The 26,506-nt window shown below is 47.7% G+C and overlaps 1 protein-coding gene across 2 annotated transcripts; it reads right to left on the reverse strand.

Annotated features, from left to right (window-relative positions):
• Window positions 1-265: 265 nt before the first annotated feature.
• On the reverse strand, window positions 266-25,734 carry LOC119841205 (cytokine receptor common subunit beta-like). Of its 2 annotated transcripts, none has more exons than XM_043520240.1 (14): window positions 25,335-25,734; window positions 24,188-24,357; window positions 20,808-20,937; window positions 18,272-18,453; window positions 15,860-16,002; window positions 15,254-15,425; window positions 14,450-14,585; window positions 14,199-14,359; window positions 13,655-13,800; window positions 13,377-13,548; window positions 11,839-11,929; window positions 10,305-10,374; window positions 4,961-5,064; window positions 266-3,490 (listed from the first exon to the last, which is right to left on the reverse strand). In XM_043520240.1, the coding sequence occupies exons 2-14, from the start codon at window positions 24,249-24,251 to the stop codon at window positions 2,593-2,595; spliced, it is 2,469 nt and encodes an 822-aa protein (XP_043376175.1). In that variant the 5' UTR covers window positions 24,252-24,357; window positions 25,335-25,734; the 3' UTR covers window positions 266-2,592. The 2 variants fall into 2 exon arrangements, with proteins under 2 accessions (XP_043376175.1, XP_043376172.1); XM_043520237.1 differs by having other exon boundaries at window positions 18,272-18,456.
• Window positions 25,735-26,506: the final 772 nt, after the last annotated feature.

The raw sequence follows: 26,506 nt of genomic DNA on the forward strand, positions 1-26,506 counted from the left end.
ATACACATCCAGGCATCTGGGTACATGGGCTGAGTTAATACATGGTGTTTTTATGTTCTCATTCTAATGCCTACATAGACACATAACAAAATTACAGCACAGATTGGCACATGTGGCCTTCTCTATTCATTCAAGGCCTGGGACTGGATTAGAAAGTGAGGAATGAGTTGGGCTGGGAATGCTTGGATGGCACCTATCTCCACTCTGGTCAGCCTTAGGCAGTGCTGTCAGTCCCTTCCTTTCAAGAGCAATGAATTCACTTTTCACATGTTTAAAACTAATGAGTTTATCAGAACTTAAAATATCCAAAAGAAGAATTACACTGCACAATGCAGGCCTGGCAGTGTCCAATTAACATAGCGGAAAAAACAGAAACATACTCCCAAACTGCCCTTTCCTCACCTCATTAGCCTTGTCACATGACGCTCCAAACAAGTGAGACTCAAACATCCCACCTGGCAGGTGACACGTCTAAATCAATCAGTAATGGAGCTGACCAATGGATTGAGAGCTGATTTTTGCCAGGTGTGATCGTTGGTTACAGCTCTGAGCCAATATTTGTTCCTTGCAATAGAGGAACCGGAAAGAACTGGGTTCTTTTTGTTTGGCACAGTTCATATCTTATAAGAAACTGCTCAGATCTTCACCAAAGCACCAGCTTGATGTTACCATCTTTCACAAACAGCCAATGCACTGGAAAGCCAGCAAATCATAGTATTTGAGCAATTATAGATTCATAGATTCTAAGGCCAGAGGGGACCACTGTGATTATCTAATCTGACCTCCTATATAGCACAGGCTAGAGAACTCCCTCAAAATAGTTCCTAGAATAGATTTTTGGGAAAACATCCAATCCTGATTGAAAAATTGTCAATGATAGAGAATCTACCATGACCCTCAGTAAATTGTTTCAGTGCTTAATTACCCTCGTTGACAAAAATGTATGCCTTATTTTGAGTTTGAATTTGTCTAGCTTCAACTTTCTGCCATTGGATTGTATTACACTTTTCTCTACTAGACTGAAAAACCCATTATTAAATATCTGTTCCCCATGTAGGTACTTATAGATTGTGACCAAGTCACCCCTTAACCTTCTCTTTGTTAAGCAAAAAAGCTTGAGCTCCTTAAGTCTTTCACTATCATGCATGTTTTCCAGTCCTTTAATCATTCTCATGGCTCTTCTCTGAACCCTCTCCAATTTATCAACAGCCTCGAATTGTGGTCACCATAACTGGATACAGTATTCCGGCAGTGGTCATACCAGTGCCAAGTACAGAGGTAAAATAACCTCTCTACTTCTGCCCAAGATTCCCCTGTCCCTGTTTATGCATCCAAGATTTGAATTAGCCCTTCTATGTCCTGCATAGCACCGGAAGCTCATGTACAGCTGATTAACCACCATGACAAATCTTTTTCAGAGTCACTGTTTCCCAGGATAGAGTCTCCCATCCTGTAAGTATGGCCTGCATTCTTTGGTTCCAGATGTATACATTTACATTTAACTGTATTAAAGCACATATTGTTTGCTTGCTCCCAGTTTAACAAGCAATCCAGATTGCTCTGAATTAGAGATAGAAGAGACCAATAAAATCGTAGCTTGTCCATCTTAAAAGTCTCTTCTCCCCTAGCTTTCCCTGCAATAATGTATATTTTCCATTGTTTTCTCTGATCTAGTTTTTTGTCTCCTATGATGGGTTTTCCACTGCTTCCCTAAGGACATTATTCCACAGGATATTAGATGTCACAATTAGGAAAGGTTTCCTGATCCCAGCCAAATTTCCCTGTTTCTGTTTCATCCCTTACTCCGATGCACTTTGTCCCATACTCAACAATTCCAATCCCTCCTTGGTATGTACACCCTTCCAGCACCAATTCTTCTGGATGAGTATTATCTCTCTAAATAAACTAGACTGTTTAAAGAATGTGAGGCATTTCATTCCAGGTGCTTGTGACAGAATCTTATCAGTGACATGCAATTCGATCATTCATGCCGTGAAGTTTGCATTGAACTCAACATTATGTTCTGCACCAAAACCATAGCAAGATGAACATGGTAATGGCAGGGGGATTAGAGTGTGTGTAATGAGCAGCTCTCTCCAATGGGAATATATTTTCTGGTTTCTGTATCCAAATATACTAATACAGCTGAGGAGGACATGGTGCTGATTGATGTCTTCCATCCCCTTTGGGAGTGGAGAGGGCTGGAAAGAAGAATTGCAATTTTTGTTTCCCTGTGTAAGAGGGGTGGGGAACAGTGGGGAAAACAATAGTGATGACATGCTTTGAATGGTGGAATTTTCATCCAATCACCTGCTCTCTTGTCTTCACCAGTCCTCTTGCAGAGTTAGCAGAGTTCCCTGGCCCTGACAACTGGTTCCCATTGTCCCCATAGTGGCAATGCAAAGTAAGTGTCACACTTTAGAGTTCTGATGAGCTGAATGGCCTGCGTGTGGATTTGAGGCTAGGAAAGAAGCAGTATTCCCGCATCTTGTGTAGAGAAACTGGCCCAGTATCATCGGGGTTGAACATGACCATATTACTCTCGTGCACAGGCTCTGCTTTAGAAGTATCAACCCCCTCTGACAGGAAGGATCAGGAAACACTCATGGGTTCTGAAGTGCCTTGGGGGGCCTTGAGGAACGTTACGTAACTCCCAAATGCATGCTGGTGCGCTCCAGAGGGAGTGGCTAGTGCTGGAGATGGAACTGGGACTGCAACATCAGTTGTCTCAGGGCCCAATTCAGGGCTGGGGTGCCCTCTGTGGCCTGGGCCGTCAGGGTTGGATGTCAACACGGCAGCAGCAGTGAGCATCCCCTCTGGCGGGGCCAGTGCAGGGTTCAGATATGCAGAGTCTCTTGCTTGCATCAGTGACAGACCTTCCGTGGTGACATATCCCACTGGCCGTTTCTGACCAGAGTTGTTTAAGATGGCAGCAGTTGGTGATCTCTGACCTTCGGTGTCCCCTTGCGCCACTTCCCCACCTGCTGGCTGGCCTTGTGGCCCTTCTTGCCCTCCAGCAAGTGGCCATTTCATCTTTTTCTCAGCAGGAAGCAAGATGGGGTGGAGCTGAGCTGCTCCTCTCTCCTCCCCCACCAGCAAGGTCTGGGAAGGGGCCCCCTGGGGTAGGAGCAAGTACTCCAGGGACACTGACCTCCCCCTTGTTGCCAGTGGGGCAGCTTCCCGGTCCTGATGAATGTCAAACAGGGAGCACCCATGTGGGAGGTGCAAGTATGGACCATTAAAGTCAAAGCAGGACATGGGTGCCTGAGAAGCAGTGACCTTCGCACTGCTCCTCCAGGGGAGTGTGGCTGGCAACAAGGACTGACTGGTGCTCTGACTCGAACGGCAGTTAGCCGGGGTGCCAGGATGTGGAGTTGGATTTGTCATTTCAAGAGTCTGACATGGGTTCTTTGGGTCCAGTGCACCAAGGAAGCACATCATCCTCTCGGCCACGGCTGCAGGGAGCTCTGCTGAACTAACTTTCATCCGTCTGCAAGGGGGAAACAAGAGGAATCAGAGAAGTCACCCTGCAGAGAACGTCACATAGACAGGGAGTGGAGCTGAGGACCCTCTGGGAGAAAGGTCTTCTGGGGGTTAGAAGGAATCTTTCCCTGCGGGAAGATTATCCCATAATTGCCTATAGCAGAGTTTCTTGCTCCTTCCTCTGAAGCAGCTGGCACCAGTATCTATTCCTGGCAGGATACTGGACTAGATGGACCATTGGCTGGACCCAGTCTGGCAGTTTCTGTGTTTCTGGAGTCTAAGGGGCCCAAGCAGCTCATCACCCTTCAGAGACCGTGATCACCACCACCCACATTATATAGCACCAGACCTTTGCCTGGCGCTTGGCAGAGATTGTAAAAAGACATGGCCCCTGCCGCAAGGAGCTTACAGCCACTGAGGTAGAAGCTAGCGAAAGGGAGGGGGCAGGCAAGGAGTGATGGGGTTTAGTCTGTGAAAGAAGCTTATTGGAACATCTCTGAGGGTGAGATTTATCTGTATTCAGTTTCTTAACTGTATTAGGCTTAGACTTGCGTGTTTTGTTTTATTTTGCTTGGTAACTTACTTTGTTCTGTCTGTTATTATGTGGAACCACTTAAATCCTACTTTTTATATTTAATAAAATCAATTTTGCTTATTAATTAACCCAGAGTAAGCAATTAATACCCGGGGCAGCAAACAGTTGTGCATATCTCTCAATCAGTATTATAGAGTGTGGACAATTTATGACAGGTTTCAGAGTAGCAGCCGTTTTAGTCTGTATTCACAAAAAGAAAAGGAGTACTTGTGGCACCTTAGAGACTAACAAATTTGTTAGTCTCTAAGGTGCCACAAGTACTCCTTTTCTTTTTGACAATGTATGAGTTTCCCCTGTTTTAGGTTATACAGAGTAAACCAGATTTATTTGGGGTTTGCATCTCATTGGGAGCTGGGTGTCTGGGTGCTAGAGACAGGAGCACTTGCTAAGCCATTTTCAGTTAAATCTGCAGCTTTGGGGGCATGGGTCAGATACTGGGTCTGTGTTGCAGCAGATTAGCATATCTGGCTCAACAAGACAGGTTTCTGGAGTCCCAAGCTGGCAGGGCAAATGGGCTCAGAGGGAATCTCAGCACATCAGGTGACAGTCCCAAGGGGTTTTCTGTGACCCAACCTGTCACACACCTCCATTTCCAGATTGGGAAATCAAGGGCATTGAGGCAAGCATATTTCCAGAAGGAGAGATCTGGGAGGAAGGACTCAGGGTTTGGGACTGGTGTTTCCAGGGAGAGCAGGGACTGCAAGTCCATCCATTGACATTTCCAGATTGTCATGTGGAGGATGTGCCAAGGTTTATCATCCACACCAGTTATATTTGCCATCCCTCCCTGATGGAATCAGCCACCCACAGGAACTGAGATGCCACCATCACCAAGCAACATCTCGGAGAGTATCACCACTGAGCAGTGCACTGACCACTCACCCATCCAGCACTTGGATGCAGCAGACCAGGTCTGTCTTCTCGGAAGGGCTCTGCTTGCCAAAGTGCAGCTGGCTGCTCGGCAGCGGAATCCCAAGCGGTACTTTCTGAAAAGAGACAAGGGCAAATAGCACTCCTGGCAGACAGAGGGTGATTCCCTGCAGGCAGAGGGGCGCCAGAAGCCCCATAGTGGAGATACCACAGTGTGTGGTAGCACTTTAACCCCTCTTGGGGGCAACATTGCTCCTGGGGACTGGTGGTTTGATGTGGGTGTGGGGGAATAGGTCTGGAGGCCCCCTGCTGGAGGCCTTGTGGACCTGCCTCACCACACCCCAGAAAAGAGCAGAGGAGAAGTCCTCCAGGCAGTCTAGAGTGGCTGCAGGGGAGCAGCTAATCAGAGGGGCTGCTAGAGTGACCAATCAGGGGGCAGAAGGGCCATATAAAAGGAAGCAGCAGGGGCAGAGCAGTCAGTTGCTGCCTGGAGCTTGAAGAGGGAGAAGTGGGTGCATGGCTGGCTGGAAGAGCAGCAGGACCATGGCCAGCTCATTGCAGGCAGGACTGAGCCCAGGGAAGTTTGCTGAAGACCACGTGCCTGTCTGGCAGGAAAAGCAGCAGGACCATGGCCAGCTCAGTGTGGGCAGGCTGAGCCCAGAACCTAGCCAGACTAGACAAGGGTAGCATGATGGGCTCTGCTGATTTGGTTGAAGACTGAGCCCAGGGAGGGCTGCCGAAAGGACACCGACTGAGAGTACCGAGGTGGGCCCCTTTTGGGCTGTTAAAGAAGGCAGCACCTCCAGGGGAAGCCTTGATGCTACAGCTCCATACCAGGGCCATGAGCAAAACCTAGAGACTGTACACCCCGGAAGGGGGAACAATTTGTATGATTCGGCTGGAGGGCTGAGCCACTGAAGAACCGCCAAAAGAACCGTTGGCTGAGGGCATGCTCGTGAGAGGCAGGTGCAACCCTGTTGTAAGAATTGAAAGAAAACCAGGCTCACACCCGACCAGGAAGGGGGCACCCACAAGAGGTGGGTGCCGCCCCATTCAAAACTGAGTGTGATTGCAGGCACGTATCGGCCAGAGATGCTCACAAGACACAGGTGTCGACATTACAGGTGAGGTTTATTTTGTTCTCCTTAGGCCTTTCATTTCCCCAGTGCTGATCTCTCTCATTTAACTCCGCCCTTCGTCAGGTAGTGCCAGGTGTGTTGTGGCAGCTTTGCCCAAGGAGTGCACGGGAACAGTGTGGGCAGGTACAGGAGGGCAGCAAATCAGCCATTGTGCATAATGTCAGCCCTGCCCTGGGAGACTATGGGGATGCTGTAGGCAGGGACAAGGCCCAGGAAATCAGCCTGTGTCTGTAGCATGAGAGCTCTGCCATCTCAGGGTGAGCTGGGGCACACCATTTCCTGGGATTTCTGAACACCTTTGGATCAGACACCTAATGAAACATGACAGACACTTAAAACCACGGGGTAAGGAACAGAGTCCAACTGTGGATTGAAAACCAGCTGTACGACTGGGAACAAAGAGCTCAATTGGGAATGGCTGCTCTTCAGGGCAGAGCTCGTTACTGAGCTGTCCTGGGGCCAGCCCTGGGAGCTGTGTGCATTATGGATTTGGACAGAGAACTGGGCAGCAGGCTGGTGATGTTTGCCAGTGACACAAGATTGTTTCAGTTAGAACTAGAGAGACTTGACAGTATCTCCGGGTGGATGTGACCCCATCGAGGGAATGAGCAACACGATAGTAGGCGCAGTTCAGCTTGCACAAGCGTAAGCTAAAACACAGTGTCAAAAATACTATCACCTGGGCTTCTCCTATGCACTGATGGGCAGGGTCCTCGGAGGACAATATGTGACATTATCTGATTAAGATAGGACCTTATAGATCATTGTTGCAATCTCTGTTCTATATTTGCAACAAATCTCATATAAAATGTGGCATGTAAGATACCTATGAAAAGGTTATGATTTGCTGGTTCTGATTATGCTATCTGTATGCATGTATCATTTTTGTATTTGAAGTTCTAAGTATTGGCTCTATACCCCAGGAGCAAGCACTTGAAATCCAGGTAACTCCCACAAGGTAGTTAGCCAGCACATCTTGGAGGGACTATTCAAATTAAGTGGCTCATCAAAAAATACTTACTGGACAATAGACCATGGGAGATGCCCATCTACACTGAATGAACTGTCCTGCAAAAGTGCTGTTTGAGGTATAGGGTAATGGCTTCTTGTCACGGGGCAGTCACCCCACTCTGGTTAAGAAAGGGTTAAAGGCAGCCAAGGGAGGCTGGTTGGGTAAACAGCCACAGGTGTGGCCACACCCAATTAGGGTCCAGCTGACCCTGATGGGTCACTGAGGTGCGGTGGGCCATGGGGATTGGGGTTCCCCAGAGAGTGCTATAAGTGATGGAAATCAGGAAGACACCGGCCAGCAGGAGGCGCTTCAAGGCTGGAACTGAGCTAATTCCCGGATGACCAGCAGGAGATGCTGCAGCGGTGAGTGCCTACCATGCTACACTTCTTCTGTGTCCAAACCTTCATGCATGGACATGACTTGCCCATGTGACTCCAAACACTCTCTTGTCACCTGTAATTTTCCATTAGCTGTGCTGAGAGCTTTATTTGAAACGATAGGTTCCCTCCACATGGCAGAAGATCTAAAAGGCCCTGGAAACCCCTCCATTTTGCCTCTTTCCTGCCCAAAGCTCTGGACTATGAATTTATATTAATGGAAGCATTCTAATGCAGGAATTGAGGACCTTTCAATGATTTGGAAGCAGCCAGAGACTTGACTTAAGCCAGCAGTTTATTCCATCACTGCTACAAGCCTGAACCAAGAACTTTGCAATTACTGAATGTATTTGATTCCTTTGAGCAATTTTAACTCTCACCTTTCTTTTTATAAATAAACCTTTAGCTTCTAGATACTAAAGAATTGGCATCAGCATGATTTTGGGGTAAGATCTGAAGTACATATTGACCTAGGTGTGTGGCTGGTCCTTTGGGATCAGAAGAACCTTTTTATTTTTTTTGAGACTGGTTGTAAAGAACCACTCATCTCTAAATCCAGTGGTTTTAGTGGTGATATAAGAAATGAATGCCTAAGGAAACTGCTTTTATGACTTCTTGTTAGCCAGGGTGGTGAAACAGAAGTTTACTTTTGTTTCTGGTTTGGTATATCTTGTGGAAGAATAATCACCAGTTTTGGGTTGTATTTGTCCTGTTTCTCAGCAATTTGGCATTCTCAGTTGTGACCCCCTGAGGCACAGTTACACAATGTAATGGGGTATTTACCCTACAGGTGCTGTGAAAGGGTAAAGGCTTGAGAGGCCAATTAACCTGCCTGCTTGAACCTGGAGGATGGGCCAGGACTAATTAGAAGTAAAGCCCAGGTGGGGAAGAGAAGGGCTTGTGGCCATAAAGAGCTGAGTGAGGCTAGTGGGAGGAAGGAGACCCAGGGGAGAGGAGGTGGGAGTAACCTGAGAGAAGGCTGAGAGGGAGGAGGCAGAGCAGACAGGCTACTCCAGGGGTGAGTGGGAAGCCTGACTGGAGACATGAGCCCTGAAGAGCAGTAGCTTGCCTGAGCCCCTGAGAGAGGGGAGGAGCATGCCAACCCCTGGACAGTGGGGCTGTTGAAAGCACAGGACCTGGAGACAAGCTGTAGGGATAAGCTATAGTGGATGAGGCAGGCCTGTGGCCACCTGAGCCCAGCCAGACTGAGGGTTTGCTTTTGTTTACAATTCTCTTGGACTTGGTAAAGGAATCTGTTGGCCAGAAGGGGCAGGACTCTGTCAAGTCGTCTGACCGGAGGGCCAGGGTACTCTTACGGCTGGAGTAGGCCAAAGATTCTTAGGGGAAAACTAAGACAAAAGTTGCTGCACTGCCACACCCTGCCAGGAGCAGATGTACTGGGGTGGCTGCTTGCTACAGCCAAGCCTTCAGGAACAGAGCAATGGAGGTGTCTGTCCAGTGGGGGGCAAAGCTCTAAAAGCAGATAGGTTGCATGGGAGCATTAAAAATGGAATGGAAATAGTGCCCTTCTGTCAGACCGGGGCAGGGAGATGATCTCCTTGGAGCACTACATTTCTGATCACCTCCCAGGATGGAGGATGTAGCTGAGATTGAAGAGCTTCAGAGAGGGCCAGTGGAGGTGGGTGGAGATCTGGGCAGCAGCTACAGGACAGAAAAAGAGTGACAGGTTTATTGACTGTCCTATTTAAGGACAAGAGTGGATGAGGGGATGGGTGTCTAGTGTCAGGTGTGGAAGACCTGGGTTTAAGTTTCTGTTTCTCTACAGACTTTGTGCATGACCTTGGGCAAGTCATTTAACCTCCTTGCCTCAGTTTTCTAGCTGTAAAAGGGGATAATAGTTCTGCCCTGCCTCACAAGGGCATCATAAGAAGAAATACACTAAAGGTTATGAGGCACCCAATACTGTGCTGATTGGAGGCACCTGGCATAGATTTGGCTGAGGTCTTTAGGAATTGTGTTGGTGGGGAGCGCCACCACTTCAGGGTGGGTTGGGGAGGGACTGTGTCCTCTTGAGGGGGACCTAGGCGGGTGCCACCATCCTGTGATTAAACCTGCTCACCGGGGTGCAGTTGGTACAGAGATGGGGCAGGACCATGACTCAGCCTCCTGCCTTCCCCTTCCCCAGCCCTTTGGGGGCACAAGGAGGGAGCAGTCCCTGCGCTTCTGCAAATCAAACCCCGTGACTGGCCCTCGCACGGAAAAACATGTGGTTGGGACTTGCCCTGGAAGATTATTACTAAGGGGACTTGGCAGACTGGTGGGTGACTCCTTTTTTTCCCTTGTCCCATATCATGAGAGGGTCACTCAATAAAAGTAACAGCTGGTAACCTTAGGGGAAGGGGAGAGAAGAAATAGATCTTCCCACACTGTATTGGAAACCTTCCTGCCTCCGAAGGGCAGAGGGCTGTGACTTTATAAAGAACCAACTAATGGCATGGCTCAGAACATGGGAAGTGGTGCAAGTTACACAAGTAGTGACCGAATCTCATGCACATAGGGCCAGGAAGTAATTTCCCTATGCAAAATGTTGCACTCTTGTCAGGAGATGGCTTACTTCTGAAGCATCAGGTTTTGGCCACTGAAGCAGGATAACAGATGGGAGAGACGAATGGCCTAATCTACCATTTCCACTTTACCCGCAGTGCTCCCATCATCCCCCAGTTGGGGGCAGTGGTTTGATTAGTGTGTACAGGTTCCACCTGGGCAGCTACACACTCAACAATAAACCCCAGGGCAGCATTTCCCCTTTCTCTTACACATGCAGAGCTTCCACTTCCACTTCTCCAGAGTCAGCAGCTCTCTCTTACCTGGAGGTAGCTCTGGAGCAGCTGACTCTTGCCAGGATTTGGAATCTTTTCCTCCCATTTTTGATTCTTGCTGTAACAAGACAGAGTTTGCAGGGTCACTTCTCTTGGGAGGAGGCTACACCTGATACGCAGCCTTACCCTGGGCCCCCTTGTCAACCCAGAGGTCCTGAAACTCCATGGCCCTACACTCAAGCTGCAGCCCAGGCATATCCCCAGCTGGACTAAGCCCTAGATCAAGGATAGGGGTTTGCCCATGCAGCACCTCACTCTTGTTTCTCTTCCCCTCCCTGCGCTCACACGTTCCATTGTCTACAGCCAAGCTCTACGATATAACCGCATTTGCTCCAACCCCTCAGACAGAGACAAACACCTACAAGATCTCTATCAAGCATTCTTACAATTACACTACCCACCTGCTGAAGTGAAGAAACAGATTGACAGAGCCAGAAAAGTACCCAGAAGTCACCTACTACAGGACAGGCCCAACAAAGAAAATAACAGAACGCCACTAGCCATCACCTTCAGCCCCCAACTAAAACCTCTCCAACGCATCATCAAGGATCAACAACGTATCCTGAAGGACGACCCATCACTCTCACAGATCTTGGGAGACAGGCCAGTCCTTGCTTACAGACAGCCCCCCAACCTGAAGCAAATACTCTCCAGCAACCACACACCACACAACAGAACCACTAACCCAGGAACCTATCCTTGCAACAAAGCCCAATGCCAATTCTGTCCACAAATTTATTCAAGTGACACCATCATAGGACCTAATCACATCAGCCACGCCATCAGAGGCTCGTTCACCTGCACATCTACCAATGTGATATATGCCATCATGTGCCAGCAATGCCCCTCTGCCATGTACATTGGCCAAACCGGACAGTCTCTACGCAAAATGGACACAAATCTAATATCAGCAATCATAACATTCAAAAACTGGTAGGAGAACACTTCAACCTCTCTGGCCATTCAGTAAAAGATTTAAGGGTGGCAATTTTGCAACAGAAAAGCTTCAAAAACAGACTCCAATGAGGAAACTGCTGAGCTTGAATTAATATGCAAACTAGATACTATTAACTTGGGTTTGAATAGAGACTGGGAGTGGCTGGGTCATTACACATATTGAATCTATTTCCCTATGTTAAGTATCCTCACACCTTCTTGTCAACTGTCTAAATGGGCCATCTTGATTATCACTACAAGTTTTTTTTTCTCCTGCTGATAATATCTCATCTTAATTAATTAGCCTCTTACAGTTTGTATGGCAACTTCCTCGCTCTCTCTCTTTCTCTTTCTCTCTCTCTCTGTGTGTGTGTGTGTGTGTGTGTGTGTATCTATATATATCTATCTTACTATATGTTCCATTCTATGCATCCGATGAAGTGGGCTGTAGCCCATGAAAGCTTATACTCTAAGCTTTATACTCTAAGACTAAATTTGTTAATCTCTAAGGTGCCACAAGTACTCCTGTTCTTTTTGCACTCTACCAATGCATCTGGAGAATCTCCCACTCCCAGTGCAGACTTACCTGAGTAAGCCTCTATAACCGCACCAGCCAAATGCTATCAGCACGATGGTGAAGACTGGGACCAGCAGCGGGAGAATCAGTGGTGACCAGACTGAGACGGATAAATGAGAGAGAGAGAGAGATAGAGACAGTAACAGAAAATGGCTTCATTCTATATCAAACCTTATGTTCTGGATGCTCTTAAGGGAGAATATTGAGGTCAGGAAAATGTAGGTTGCCTATCAAGTCACGTGTCCTAACTGACAGTTCTGTTCAACCATGGAATAGTTGCCCATGTGGGATAGACTAGATGTGACCTAATTAGAACAATGAATCTGTGAACACGTTTGCTAAATCCAACTAGTGATTTGATCTAGCCATGCCTAAGCCATTTGTATTGGGTTTTCCATGAACATCTGGATAACCAGTTTACTCTTGTGCAAATATCGGGGGACGAGCTTGTATGTGTGTTTTTAAAAAAAAAAATGAAGAAATTCCCAGAGCAAAGAACTCTGTTAAAGTGAAGTTCAGACTGAGAGAACAAATCAGCAACTTCAGGGTGAAGATCCTTACGAGAACATTGCAGATATCAACAAAAAAAGAAAAACACCCAGTCATTAGAAATGCTAGGAGACTTGCAGTTGAGCGTGAATTTACAAGAAACACCAACATTTGAGTCTGTAAATTCACAATTAAGGCCTATTCAGTCACCTCTCCTGTTGGTACAGGTTCAGGAAGCCAAACGGAGACCAGGAACTGTACCATCAGACCTAGTGACCAACCACACAGTCTGAATTCCAAATGCTGAGCAACACACCCATGAAGCAATGCTTCTCTGAATGACCAGAGAAACCCCTGTAGGCTCCAATAGATTTGCTTAAAATCAGTTGCAAAGAGCCCATCTTCTTGTTATTTCACAAACATGAAAATGTTGTTCAGAATGAACAGTTCACCCAGCACCACTGATTGATTCCTTTCTACCTTCTAGCCTGGAACGTTCCTTCCGTTCTCCAGCCCTCCACATAGATCCATGAACTTCTCACACTGGCTTCCAGTCCCATTTTCATCCTGACCATGTCCAGGGGGATCCAGTCTGCCTGGTTCCTCTTAAAGGTACTAACCTGGACACCACAAAGGCGGCAGTGCAGAGATACTATGTGTAGGGGAAGATTACAGTCATTTTCCTGGGAATCATGGAACTAAAACCTCTGTACGACACTCTGACAACGTAGGCAGTTCATGCTTTTAAGCCTCCTTGTGGAGGCCCCATTCTCTTCTCACCTAGTGCATCCACTTCCAACTCCTGATTTTCATACTGTTTTCTTGTTGCCATGGAAAATGGCAGCTTTGGGCTTCCATTCAGATAAGCCAATTATACCCTTTCTCTGTGAACTGAAGCATGCAGCCAGGTGCCCAGGGGACCCTGGTCAGGATCTTTGCTTAATTAACTGTATGAAACACCGGTTCCCCTGAAACCCCAGCTAAGGGACCCGTTTCTCTAGGGAGGGAACTGACCCACTCACCCAAAGCCCCAAACCAGTAGCCCAGCTGGGATGTACCACTCTCAGTTTCCCAGGTGCACTCCTCACTCCACTCGCTCCAGGGCCCCTGGTAGTTGCCCGTGTGCACCCTTGCCCGCATTTTTCCCCTGTAGCATGTGGAGGGCTCCAGCATCTGCAGGGTGAAGATGAAGGGAGGCTTGTCATTGCTGATGTTTACAACCTGGGCATTCTGGGAAGAGAAGAGGAGAAGAGATGGAGGAGTGGTGAGGAACTCTCTGTCTCATCCACCCACCTCCCCAGCAGAGTCCTGGGCTCCCAGCAGTACCATCACCTACCTCCACGGAGTCATTAGTCTTCCAATACAAGAATTCATATCTCTGGCCTATATAGGTATAACTTAGGATCTGTTTTGTCCATCTCAGCTCATACTCCTGCTCTTTCCTCTTTGTCATTGTCACATTGACAGGCGCAAGCGGCATGACTAAAACACAAACAACACGTTAGGAACATGCATCCATCTCCCAGCTTATCTCCCTGCCCATTCCCTTTCCCACTCTGGGCTGTGGACAGGACTAAGGATACTCTGGTGCAAAACTTGTTGCCTGAGCAGACTAGCACCAAGGACTGCTAATAGCAGTGCCCCCGTCTGACACATCTCATCTCCACATGCCCATTGTGTACCCCCGTGCAGCAGTGCTCTGTGGGTGCCAGTCAGGAGCTCCAGTGCTGGGAGCTTCCTTTACCAGCCATCTGTCCCACCCACACATCACTGTCTAGCTCTTTGTTAACCATTCCACCTCTCTGCCAACCCAAACATTTCTTAAGCTGGAGGAGAAACCTCCAGATAACCCTGGGCAGAGGATCCAAATGGGCTCTCACTGTTTTTGTGAGGTTCAATCAGTTTCTCCTCCTTCTTGGGCTGGACAGTTATGAGGTACTGGCTCAGCCTGCTGGGGTTGGTGACATTGATCACACAGCAGTGGAACAGGTAGTGGCTGCCAGGCAATTCCTCCTCATGGACTGGAGAGCATTCTGTCTCTCTGGGGAAGAGAGCAGCCAGGCCTGAGTGAGCAGGAGGGATGGTCAGATACAGGAGGACAGGAATACGCTGCCATGGGCAGGTCACTTACTCTGATGCCGGTGGGGTTCTGTAGAAGAGCGTGAACAAGACAGAGCTGGTGACCTCTCTCCTCACTTCCCAGCTGCACGTTAGCAGATCAACCCCATTGAAGAGGCAGCAAAGGTTCTTGGGCTGAGCCTCATCCCCTAGTGAGGAGACAGTGGTTAGTGTACCTCTGGGAGGGGCAGGATTGGGAGGGATGAGGAAGACAGTGGAGCAGGGACTGATTGTGACCATTTGAGGGCGGAAGGGAAAACTTTTACTTTCAGAGTTCTCTAGGGCAGTCCAGAGCATTATGCTGGTCCACTCATCCAATCGATACAATCCACGTATTGTGAGAGACAGAGAGACTGACCTCTCCTGAGCTCGTATACCAAACCCCACCATCTCTACTGGCATTCACTGGCTCTTTAGCTGAGAGGCTGGATACTGAGCATACCTCTGACTTCTAGAAGGGCCCCATCAAGGCCAGGGGTTTGAGGTGCAATGGCAGGGGAAAAGTGCGTAAGGAGCCTGTGCGTAAGGAGCACCTACCAGTGCTGCACTGGGACTGGTGCCGTGCTCCTGTGCTGAGCAACTAACCAGAGTGCTGCAGTCTCTGTGGCTACTGCTCTGCTACCTGACAGTGACAGCAAATTCACTTCAAATAAGAGAGCATCAGTGAAACAGGACCATTTTCATCAAATTCTGGAGATTCTCCAATGTCATCAGCTCAGTCCCCGAATCCTCTGGAAGCGAAGCACAATATCCCTCTGCTGCCAGCATCTCAGCATGTCCCTCCTTCCCCTCATGACCGTTCGGTCTCCAGAATTACCTTCCTGGGACCTCCAGGACACGGCAGTGCTCCATTTGCTGGACTGCCCAGACCAACCAGCACCCTGGCTCGGCTTGGATCGCACACGAGCAACATAGGTGCTGCTTGACACAAGGGCATCACGCCGCAGCAGGCAGTGGGAGGTGCTTGCAACTGACACCGAGGAAGATTTCTGTCAGTGGGGAAGAGATAGTGAGAGGTGAGGGAAGGTGGAGGGAGAGAGAGAGAGACTTGTCAGAGAGGTGGGGGAAGGACCTTTTTCTTGGGCAATTCAGCTCAGCCAAGCACAGCCAGCGCTGTGATCCCAGGGTAAGGAGGAGCCAAATGCTCCCTTGTGGAGGGCTCATTGCTCTTATAGCACACAGGCTGCTTTTTAATTGCTAGATCTCTGGTCTTAACCAGCCAAGGCCATGGCTGGACGGCACAGGATTTGTAAGACGCACACACAACTAGCTGCAGCGTGCACGGATCCACCGCTGGGCCATTCAGGTTTCAGAGGATCGGCTGGGTTCAGCGGCAGCCAAGCGGGTTTCAGAGGATTGCAAAGGGTTGTCTTCTGCAACCAAGAACAGCACATGCTAATGCCTAAGCATATCTCATGCCTACCTCCCAGGATTCACACTCCTGCTTGTAGGTCATGTCAAGCTCCAGTGCATTGTGCAGCCAGTGTCTTCCCTGTCTCCCTCCAGCTGCTTCCCAGGCTGCTTCTGTGACACTGAGCCAATGCTTCTGAGGTGGGAGGGTCTGGACTGGAAATGGAAAAGGACAATATGGGCTGTGGTTATTAGTGGATGGGGAAAGGGCAGAGGGCTTTTCCAAGTTTTATTTTCATAAGGAAGGACCCAGATCTGCGTAACATCAGGCTTTTGTGTGATTTCTCAGGACTGCTGCAAAAAACAAAGAAAAAAAAATCTAAGGCCTGTTGGCACTTGGCTGTGAAAGAAATGAAGTGCCAAGGCCTTACGGAAAATAGCGATGAACAGAGCAGAAGGAGAATAGGGAGGTGAGTGTTATCAGGTAGACCCATACCAGCCAGCATTCATTTAAAGATGGAGACATATTACTGTATATTTTTCTGAGTGAAAAGGTTTGTTTGACATCAGTTTTTTCCTAATGGCAGAGAAACCCAGGTATAGCAAGGTTGTGGGTCAGTTGGGAGGAATACATCTGCCTTTTCCGTTGTAGGCAGGTAAGGAAGGAATCTATTTATCTAGAATCTTGTAAGTGAGAAGCTGTTAAACAGATGTCACAATGAAAATGAAACTCAGTTCCTGGCAGAATTATAGCTGACATGCAGAAGCAAGGTGAAGGGTTAGGAATAGGGTGAAAACAAATCAATTTTTAAATTAAAATGATTTTTTATTGAAATCATTTTTTTAGTTTTAATTAAATACAGCCTTTTTTTTAAAAAAAAGCCTATTTAAAATTAAATGTGAAATTATGACAACTATCTTAAAGCCTAAATTTACCATAATCTATTATAATCATTTAAATCAATAATAATATTAAGCAATACATATTTGCTGCAAATTTTAAAGACTGTGAGACTGAACTGGTGGAAGTCACTGGCTAAGCACCGGGATTCAGAATTTGTTACAGTGCTAAAAGCAGCTTTTGACAGTAGTAACCTCTTCTGTTGGTGCTTAGAGAATATTTTCTTCATTTCTGTTTGTTCAACTAGTTCATTCCACATTAAGAAACCAATTGGAGTTGAAAAAGCAGGAAAGCTTGTTTTGCTCTTCCAATCTCTGTATAAAAACTAGGTGTGAGAGTATGAGATCTACTAGTTTTAAAATCTTGAGGAATGTGGGGATCCGAAACAATGAATTAAAGTCACTTACTACTTCCTTTAAATGCAAAACCTGTTTTGACAAACATTTTTTCTTATGTATCCAGCACACATAAAGTAGTTTTATTTAACTAGTTATAGTAATCATAATACAAACAAAAATGCTGGTTTTGTGCCTTTTTAATTGAATCTGAATTTCTATCCAAATTGAGCTTGATACCAATCACAAGTAAAAATGAAACATAACTTAGTAAGTAAGAAATGTATCATTCACCTTTTTGTAACATAATACAAAAAAGTAAAAAGGAGGAATCTGAATAAATGTGTTAGGCTATATAAATGCTTTTAAAAAGTGTATAGATATTGTGATGATGATAAACCAGCTGCCAGCTCCTGTAAAGTCTGTAAGCATCAGCTGAGCACTGACAAATTCATAGCTGGAAACCAGTCCAGCTCACTTATGTTAATAGTGTTCAAGATAGGTGTTAGACTTCTAAGGATGTGTTTAGACTATAAAATGCTTTCAAGTTGCTGCATACATTAATCTTACTTGTAATGTCTGTATTCCATGCTACAAGGTATAATTATAAAAATGTTCACTCTGAACTAAGGCACTCAGACGAGAAGGGTGGCTCCCCCCACCTATCCAGGTGGACTATCAAAATTAAGTGGACCATTGTAGGACAATATTTGTTGATTGCCCCATCCACTCATGGAGAAGAATGTGCAGAAGGCCTTGTCCCATGGGTTTGCATGCTGAAAGAGGGAAATCAAGATAGTGGACATGAAGATTTTTCATCTTTGCTGTTTGGACTCTGACAAGGGCTGGAGCTAAGAAACAAAAGCCGAGGTCCTTTGGATTAGCCCTGAAAGACATTCAGTGCTGATAGATTACTACATCTCTGTCACCTTTTGAAAGGCTATATTTAGTTGCAAAGCAACATCTGTTAATGGTTACCAACCAATGAAAATCAACATCTCTTTAGAAAAAAAACTAAAAAAGTACAAACACAAAACAAAATTAAAATAAAGGATTTAAATCAAAGCTTGCTGTTTGCTGATTTCAATCATGATTAAAATGGAAATTGTTTTGATTTAAACCAATCCACTCTGATCGGGGATCAGGATTCTTGGTTAGGGTTGGGGAACCTGCACCGAGGAAAAAGTATTCATTTCAGAGAATCAAAAGTATTCCTGGAGAGATGAGAAAGGTGGTGTCTTGCCCTTACCATTCTGGAAGAGGCTGACGCTCAGTTTGGCCTGCAGCAACCGATCAGGTTTGAAAGTGTAACTGTCATTCACCCCAACTACAAAAAGGGTGCTGTTCCTGTGGCAGCTCCAGCAGACACAGGAGTCGTGGCAGAACGGCAACCCCTCAGCTCCCTGAGGCTCACATAGGATCTGTGTGCAACTCCTACGTGCAGAGAAAGAGGGTGAGGAGCTGATGTAGATACAGATACTAGTCCAAAATTAGGCTCCTGAAATCTTCCACACATTTATTCTATTCTACTCAATATAAGTTCTTTTACTGCACTCATTGCTGTAGTATCTGAGCACCTTCCAATAAAGCCTTAAGAAATGTGAATATGCGTCCGCTACAGTTATTATCTTACCCTAGCCTCACGGGGAGAACATATACACATGTTGCTTTTCATTTATATTATATTTATATTAGAGAAGGCTGGTCAAAGAAATGAGACTTGTAGTTGGTACAGTAGGTGGTGAGCCAGAGGTGATGTACAGGGGGGCATGTGGGGTCATGTGCCCTGCACCATTCATGGGTCACATGGTGCAGCCAGGCCCTCTCCCTGCCCGGCAGCTGAGCCAGGGAGCTGTGAGCTGCACCTGTCAGGGAGAGGCAGAGGCAGGAGGAACAGCTGGGAGCTGCAGGGAGAGGCCACTGCTTTCCAAGAGCTGCCGGGGGCAGAGGATGACTTGAGTTTTTCTGGGATTGTGCTGCCCCATTATCAGCAGGCATGGGCCGTCTCTGGGTGAGCTCAGCAATACTGGCTGAGGTAAACATATCGGACCTCTCCTCAGCTCTCTACACTGGCTTCCCATAATGTCAAATGAAGTTCAAAGTCTTTGACCCTATCTTCATGGCACTCCATGGCCTGAGCCCAGGGTTTCTAACAGATCATCTAAAACTCCAGGATGAAGATCATGGTCAACAAATCTACTCCCTGGGCACACAGGCAGGGCCGGCTCTAGGCACCAGGAAAACAAGCAGGTGCTTGGGGTGGCACATTTCTAGGGGCGGCATTCCGGCGCCGGCCATGCTGCCCCTAGAAATGTGCCTCTGCCACCCCAGCTCGCCTCCGCCTGCTCCCCTGAGTGTGCTGCCGCCGCTCCACTTCTCCCCCCCCTCAGGCTTGCCGTGTGCCAAACAGCTGTTTTGCACGGCAAGCCTGGGAGGGAGGGAGGAGAAGCCGAGTGGTGGTGCACTCGGGGGAGGCAGCGGTGGTGGAGCGGAGGCGAGCTGGGGAGGGAGCGGTTCCTCTACCCCCCCGTTACTTCCTGCGCTCCCCCACCCTCGCTCACCTCCGCTCTGCCTGCTCTCCTGAACCCGCTGCCTCTCCCTCACATAAGAGGGATGGGGGAGAAGTGGAGTGACGGCGTGTTCAGGGGAGAGGGCACAGTGGAGGTGAGGTAGGGTGGGGAGTTTGCGGGGTGGGGGAGAGCTGCAGGAAGCAAGGGGGTGGGGGAATGCGGCACGCCTGGGGGAGGAGGCGGGGCCAGGGATTTGGGGAAGGGGTGGAGTTGGGGCGGGGCGGGAGTTGGAGGGCATGAAAAAAAAGTGGGGGCGGCCAAAATTTTTTTTTGCTTGAGGCAGCAAAAATCCTAGAGCCGGGCCTGCACACGGGAACTCCTACAGGAAGGGTAAAGTTGACCTGGGCAGAAGAACGTTCTCTGGCACTACTCTGAGACTGTGGAATGAACTCCCCCAAGAACTAAGGACCATCCCAAACCTCATCACCTTCAAGTGCAAGGTGAATTTCTTTGACTTACCTTCTCTAATACAAATACAGAGCAACATTTGTATATTAACCACTCCTCCCCCAAACAAAAAATGACTCAAACTGCACTGCACATGCTTCTCCCGCTGGGGGAAAGAATCAGAGAGCTAACCACGTGTCACAGAGGTATAGTCATGTTGGTTAAACACGCTCCTGGAAGGCACTCAGATATGACAGCGATGAGGGCAGTGTAAAAACCCACATAGAACAGAATGCTCCCATTGACCCTGCTGCAAAGAAGGAAGGCATGGAAGGTCTGTGAGAGCAGAGCCAGTGCTCACTCCTCTGCTGATGAATGAGCATTACTCCAGCTGTACTCTAATGCCTCTTTCTCCACTCCAGGTGCAGTAAACTAACAGGCCCTGCCATCACTCACACCTGGGATCCCCCAGAAAAATCAAGGTAGAGTGACAGAAAAGGTAATAAGAAAAGGAGGACTTGTGGCACCTTAGAGACTAACAAATTTATTTGAGCATAAGCTTTTGTGAGTGACAGCTCACTTCATTGGATGCATGCAGTGGCAATGAATGTAATGAAAATAAACTGAGTAACGCGTCCTCCTGCATCTCCCCATCCTCCCAATGCAGAACTAAAAGAGTCTCCAAATTCCATGCCCCAGCAGGGCCAGCATAGGTGTCCACATGTGCCTCAAAGCCTGGCTGTCAGCTCCGATCCCTTTCCCGCCTCCCATTCCCACCTCTGAGGCCTCTTGTGTCCTTCTGCAGCAGAGCAGGGCTCAGGCACTTACTTGTCTATATTGTCCTCATGGTGAAGATTCACCTGGATGAAGCGACGTGCCTCTGTGCACTCCTGCCATGTGCAGGTCGTCTGGGAGGTGTAGTCATTGTAGCAGCGCAGGCTCTGCATTGGGAGGGTCTCTGCCGGTGGGTCATAAAGATGGACAGTGAGGAATAACGGGATGTGCACACCGGTGCCATGGCGGGAAGGGCAAAGATGAGGGAACGAGGCGTGAAAGGGTAAACTCTCCCGGGAGTCCCTCGCATGTCAGTTAGCTCACATGTCAGGGATGTCATGGACAAAAACCTCCCCCTCCCCGACGCTCACAATCCAGAGGCTGGGAAAGAGAGGTTTACTTATCAGGAGCTGTGGTAATGAGAGAATCGTCCCTATGCATTCACAGTCTGGCTAACTTGTGTGAGTCTGTCATGAGTGTTGGGCTACTGCGTGTTTTTCTTAAAGCCCCAACGTCTGCATTGAAGTTATTACCCGAGAATCTCACTTTTCATGTACAAAAAGTAAGTGTCTGACCTACATAGTTGGGAAGAGATGCTTGAAGGATGAGCCCTAAATACACCAACGACAAATGACAAACCAACCCCCCCCCCGCAACTGTATTCTCATTCAAATGTCATGATATTGAAGTCACTCTCAGGATTTTTTAGGCCTGACCCTTGATTTCTGAACACTGGGGGTTGGCAGTTCTGATTCGCATTGTGGGAGTTGCCCCGGTGATGAGCACACAGAACCCTTGTTGAAAGCCATGTCCCTGGGGCGGTGAATGAGCATCCTCACAGTGTCATGGGTCAGATGACCTCCTCTGCATACTGGAGTGCGCCTACCAACTGCCTCCATTCCTTCTCCTGAACCACACAGTCCTGATGTCCAAGGCCAGCTACGGTGGTGCAGGTGCGCTAGTGGAGTGAGATCTTATCCATGCAGGAACCTGCACTTTCCCGAAGGTTTCAGAGTAGCAGCCGTGTTAGTCTGTATTTGCAAAAAGAAAAGGAGTACTTGTGGCACCTTAGAGACTAACAAATTTGTCAGTCTCTAAGGTGCCACAAGTACTCCTTTTCTTTTCCCAAAGGTGTAACATAGCCCTATGCACCTCTTAACCCAGGGAGAATGTGTCTGTTTCGAGAGGTTTTTCTTGACATCTTTCCCAGAAAGTTACAAATGTCTGTTTGGCTTTCTAACACAACATCTAAGATGTGCATACATGTTTCCTTGGGAGGGGAATGGGATCTAGGGAAGAATACAGTGAAGAAGATAGACTGTTTGTGATGGAAATCAGATACTGCCTTGTATTTAGCTGTGACACTCTGAGTCCCTTTCCCAGCCCTGAAGAAGAGCTCTGTGTCGCTCAAGAGCTTCTCTCTCTCCCCATCAGAAGTTAGTCCCATGAAAGATAATACCTCTCCCACCTGGTCTCTCTAATTCCCTTAGGCATGACATTCAACTGGGGCCTCACAATCATTTTGTCTTTGTGGATTGCTGGATAGGGTGGAGTGGAGATTATTGCTTGTAGTTCACTGGTCCTCCTAGCAGAGGCTATGGCAAATCGAAAGACAGTTTTAAGAGATTTAAGGGAATTTGGGGGGGGGGGGGGTGAGAGAAACATTGATAAGGCCTTTTAAAAATCTAGCAAATGGACTGGGAAAATATAGTTCTCCCTTCCCAGTGCTGATGGGGAACAGAGATAGGTACTTGGTTCATTTTCTGAGAAGGTGCAGACGGTCCAGGGACCTTACAGGCAGCAGATAATCTACAATTGCTGGAATTCCAGTTTGAGATGCAATCAGTTCCTTATTAGTGGCTCAGGAGGGAAATCTTGTCCCTTCTGGTGTGTAAAATTTCCAGGTAGACGCCACCCTTGATTGGAGTAGAATTGTCTGTGCTGTCTGTGAGCAGGGCTAAAGCTGGGCCACACGTGGAATTCCCATTGCATGGGACAGTTCAACATTACAAAATTGGTTTTCCTTCTAAACTGAAACGAAACCAAAGGCTTTTAAATTACTCAGCAATGGAAATTCTGAAGAGTTTGTTTTGCACATGTAGTATAAGAAAAATTTCAAAATTTTATTTCAAAACAAACTTTTCATTGAGAAACGTGTTTTGTTTTGTCACTGTTGTATTGATTTTATTATTGTTACATTATTTCAGAAGGTGTCGCTGACAGTAATGCACTAGAGGACATGTCACATGATGTCAAGCCATGCCACAAAATGCCTCTAAGGCCCAAGTGAAGGACTTGTCAATGAAGAGGACTGTCCTGGTGTGAGCATGGGATTTGGACCTGAGAATAGATCACATAGCTTAATGGCCTCGGAAGTCAGATAGTCCTGGAGACTTGGGTGTCTTTCCCTGAGCAAGTGAGAGGTAAAAGCCCTGCCAATAGCACATTGGGCTGGGGAGTGTGATTGCCCAGCATAGCAGACATTCACATCCACCTCTGGAAAGAGAGAGGAGCATGAAGCACCTCCTCTTAAACCTGTTTTAGGATCTGTACAGGGTCTGTGCTTGGTGCAGAGCTGGGGCAGCAGGGGCTCAGAGGGAACACTGAGGAATTTGGAGAAATTCCTCCCTCTCTAAGGTACACTGAACTAGAAGAAAGCAACAAACAGCTAGCTCTAACAGTGCACAGATGGAAGATTAAACCTAGAAACAGGAGCAGTCAATGGACATGACCGAGGGTCCTGTTTGTTCTCTGCAGTGGTAAAGAATGAACTAAGGCAGTTCAGAGGGATGGACACCCCTAGACATGGGCCTTTGACATTGACACTGGTGACTTACTCTGTCTCCCTGCCCCTCATATATTCCCCCCTCCTCTCTGTCTCTCTCTTATACCCACATCACACAGTCATCCTCCCATTTGTCCACACCTCCAAAAGGATATTTGTTCACTTACACTCCCATCTGAATCTACATGTCATTCTATCCCTCCATGCTCCTTCAGGGGTCTGTCTATCCCTGCACTGCACCTCCAGTTCATCCACCTACTCACCAGCCAGCTTTTTCACACATTTGCACGATAGCCCACCTGTCCACCCATCCATCTACTCACTCTCCTGCTCTTCCATCCATCCAACCATCCACTTCTGCATTCACCTACTTCTCCATTTGGCCATTTCTCCATTCAGCCATGCACCTCCCACCTGTAAGTCCATCCACATACCATACCATCCATTCACATAAACAATTGCCCTCTTGCCTGTCAGTCTAGTCACCAACATAATCATCTAGAATGGCAGAGGGAGCAGTCGAGCAGAGGAAAGAGGGAAAGAAGGAAAGGGAATGGAGGAGAGTACAGGGACTGGAAGGAGGGGAGGGGAGGGAAGATGGTAAAAAGGGCAGGGAAGAAAAAGAAGCGGAAAAGAAACTGAAACTCACCTCGAGATTCTCCAACCCTGAAAGCCCAGCACAGAGCCAGAAGAGCACTCCAGAACGCCTTCATGTTCACTCCACCCTGCGCACACCAGCTCAGTCCTGCTCCCTCTGCTCTGGGCTGGTCGCCAGCCTGGGGTTCTTGCACTCACACTTGTTTACTGCTTCTTTGTCACCTGTTAAATGTGGAAGCCAAGCTGTGATGGTCAGGTGGGAGAGGTTGGGACCTTCTATGAGATACACAACCTTCCCTCCCTGCGCTGAGGGGACCTTTCACTGATCCATCAAGGCCACAAGGGACCATTAGGTCACCTAGTCAGACCTCCTGTAGGACACAGGCTGGAGAATAGAATTTCCTTCCAGGACCGATTCATTGCAAGATAGAGGGGAATTCAGTCTCCATGTTCATTCACCACTGGGCTTTCCCCACACATATACACACCTCCCTCATTTGTTCTCAAGCCTGCCCTGGAGACTCTTACCGTACCCCGCCCCATCTCCCCCACACATATACATCTCCCCTCTCTTGGGATGAGATGGGGATTCAGTCTTCATGTTCCTTCAGTTTTGGGCTTCTCCCCCATACGCTTCTCGTCCAGCGATACCCCTTGAGAGAATCGCTTTGAAGTGATTCCAACTGGCAGTTTGCAGCCAGCTCCCCGGGAATTGCTTTGGGACCCTGACCCACAGGCATAATCCCAAAGGAGCTTTATTGTCTCTTTTTGTGGGATCTAGCATTGAATTCAGTGGTGCAAAGAGCATGGCCAAATTCTCCACTGGGGTAACTCAACTGAAGTTAGAGTTGCACCACTGGAGAATGTGCCCCCATATTACTGCTTTCTAAAGAGCATGACAGACCCACCCCGCCTTGGGCACAGCCACAGAGCCAAGCCTCTGTGCTCTGGGGATGTCTGTTCTGTGGCTTTTTCCCACTTTGTGGGAACATGGAGATGGGGAGCCATCCAGAACAACCCCCAGCTTCCTAAATGCCATTTCCTTTGATAGAATCTGATGTGCTAGACAAGTGAACATTCACCACAGAGAAGAGATCCCACTGTGACCGACGGCTCCAGAGCTTGTGAGCCCTTGTCTGTCTGGGGACAGGCTCTCTTTGCCCCATGCCCTTCCCCCAGTAAAGGCAGCATTTCCTCACCTGAGTCAAGAGCTGCCGGTGGGACAGCCGCCTCACATCATGTTGATCGCTGGCCCGCTCAGTTCTCACTTCCTGGCAGCTGGAGCATCTTTAAGCATACAGGAATCAGCAATGACCACGGCTGTCCAAAACTGGAATGGATCCCTATGGAAATAATTAACCTGGGGTATTCCTCATGCCTTTTGCCCTCTGAGGGTTTCCACACCCCTATATGTCTCCTTTCAGGGAGTAGACACAGTCCTGAGCACTCTGGAGTTGGAGGGTGAGACTCGGACTCTGACTTTCTATTTTTGCTGTTTGTTTCACACTCTCGGAGCGCCTACTTATGCAGTTCTTAAAATCTGGGCGGGGAAGGAAGTATTTCTCTTTTCATTGTTATATTGTATTGTTTCTGATTAAACAGTTTCCAGGATCAGGGGACATTGTTTTCTTGAAATCAAGAGTAATATGCTGCTAACAGAGGCTGGCCCTTGCTTCCCATCTCTTGCCTCCATACCCAGGGGGACACTTGCAAAGAAGAGAGAAGGAAAAGGGAAGTAGCGCTTGCAACTGGAGTTCTGTATTTCTCTCCCGCCCCCTCCCACCCCCGTATCTTACCATAACCTTGACTGTAAGATTTTGGGGGCAGTGACTGCTTTTCACAACATGTGTGTGCAGCACCTTGCCCCCTGGGCTCTCAGTGATTTCAATCAGCTTTGGATCATGCCTCCAATAGGAACTCACTACCACTTACTTCCCTCCCTTCTAAAATTTGCAGACAGTGTCTCCTACTCCTCTTTAGTATGTGTCCATCTGGAATGACAACATCATTGGTGTCTGCGACCATTGTCTTCTCCAGTGCCATTTTCACAAGGTGGTTGCAGCTCCAAGGCCCCCAAATTATATTGATTTTTTCATTTTGCCTTATTTGTCTCTATACTTCTCCAATCCCCAGTGATTCTGACATCAGTTTCTAGCAATAGAGGAATTCTTGTTTTTAGTTTCCTGTTTAACAAAATAGCAGCAGGTGACAGCCTATGCTTCAGTGGTTTCATTCTGTAATTAAACAGTTCTAAGTAGGATCAGAATCTGACTCTGCTGCCTTTTTCTAGAGGCACTTTACTATTTTGACTCAGTTTGCCACCAGCCCATTGGATTGGGGATAATAAGAGGCAGTCATCTGCCAAATCCCC

Source organism: Dermochelys coriacea, chromosome 1, assembly GCF_009764565.3.
Source record: "Dermochelys coriacea isolate rDerCor1 chromosome 1, rDerCor1.pri.v4, whole genome shotgun sequence".
Classification (NCBI taxonomy): Eukaryota; Metazoa; Chordata; order Testudines; family Dermochelyidae; genus Dermochelys; species Dermochelys coriacea.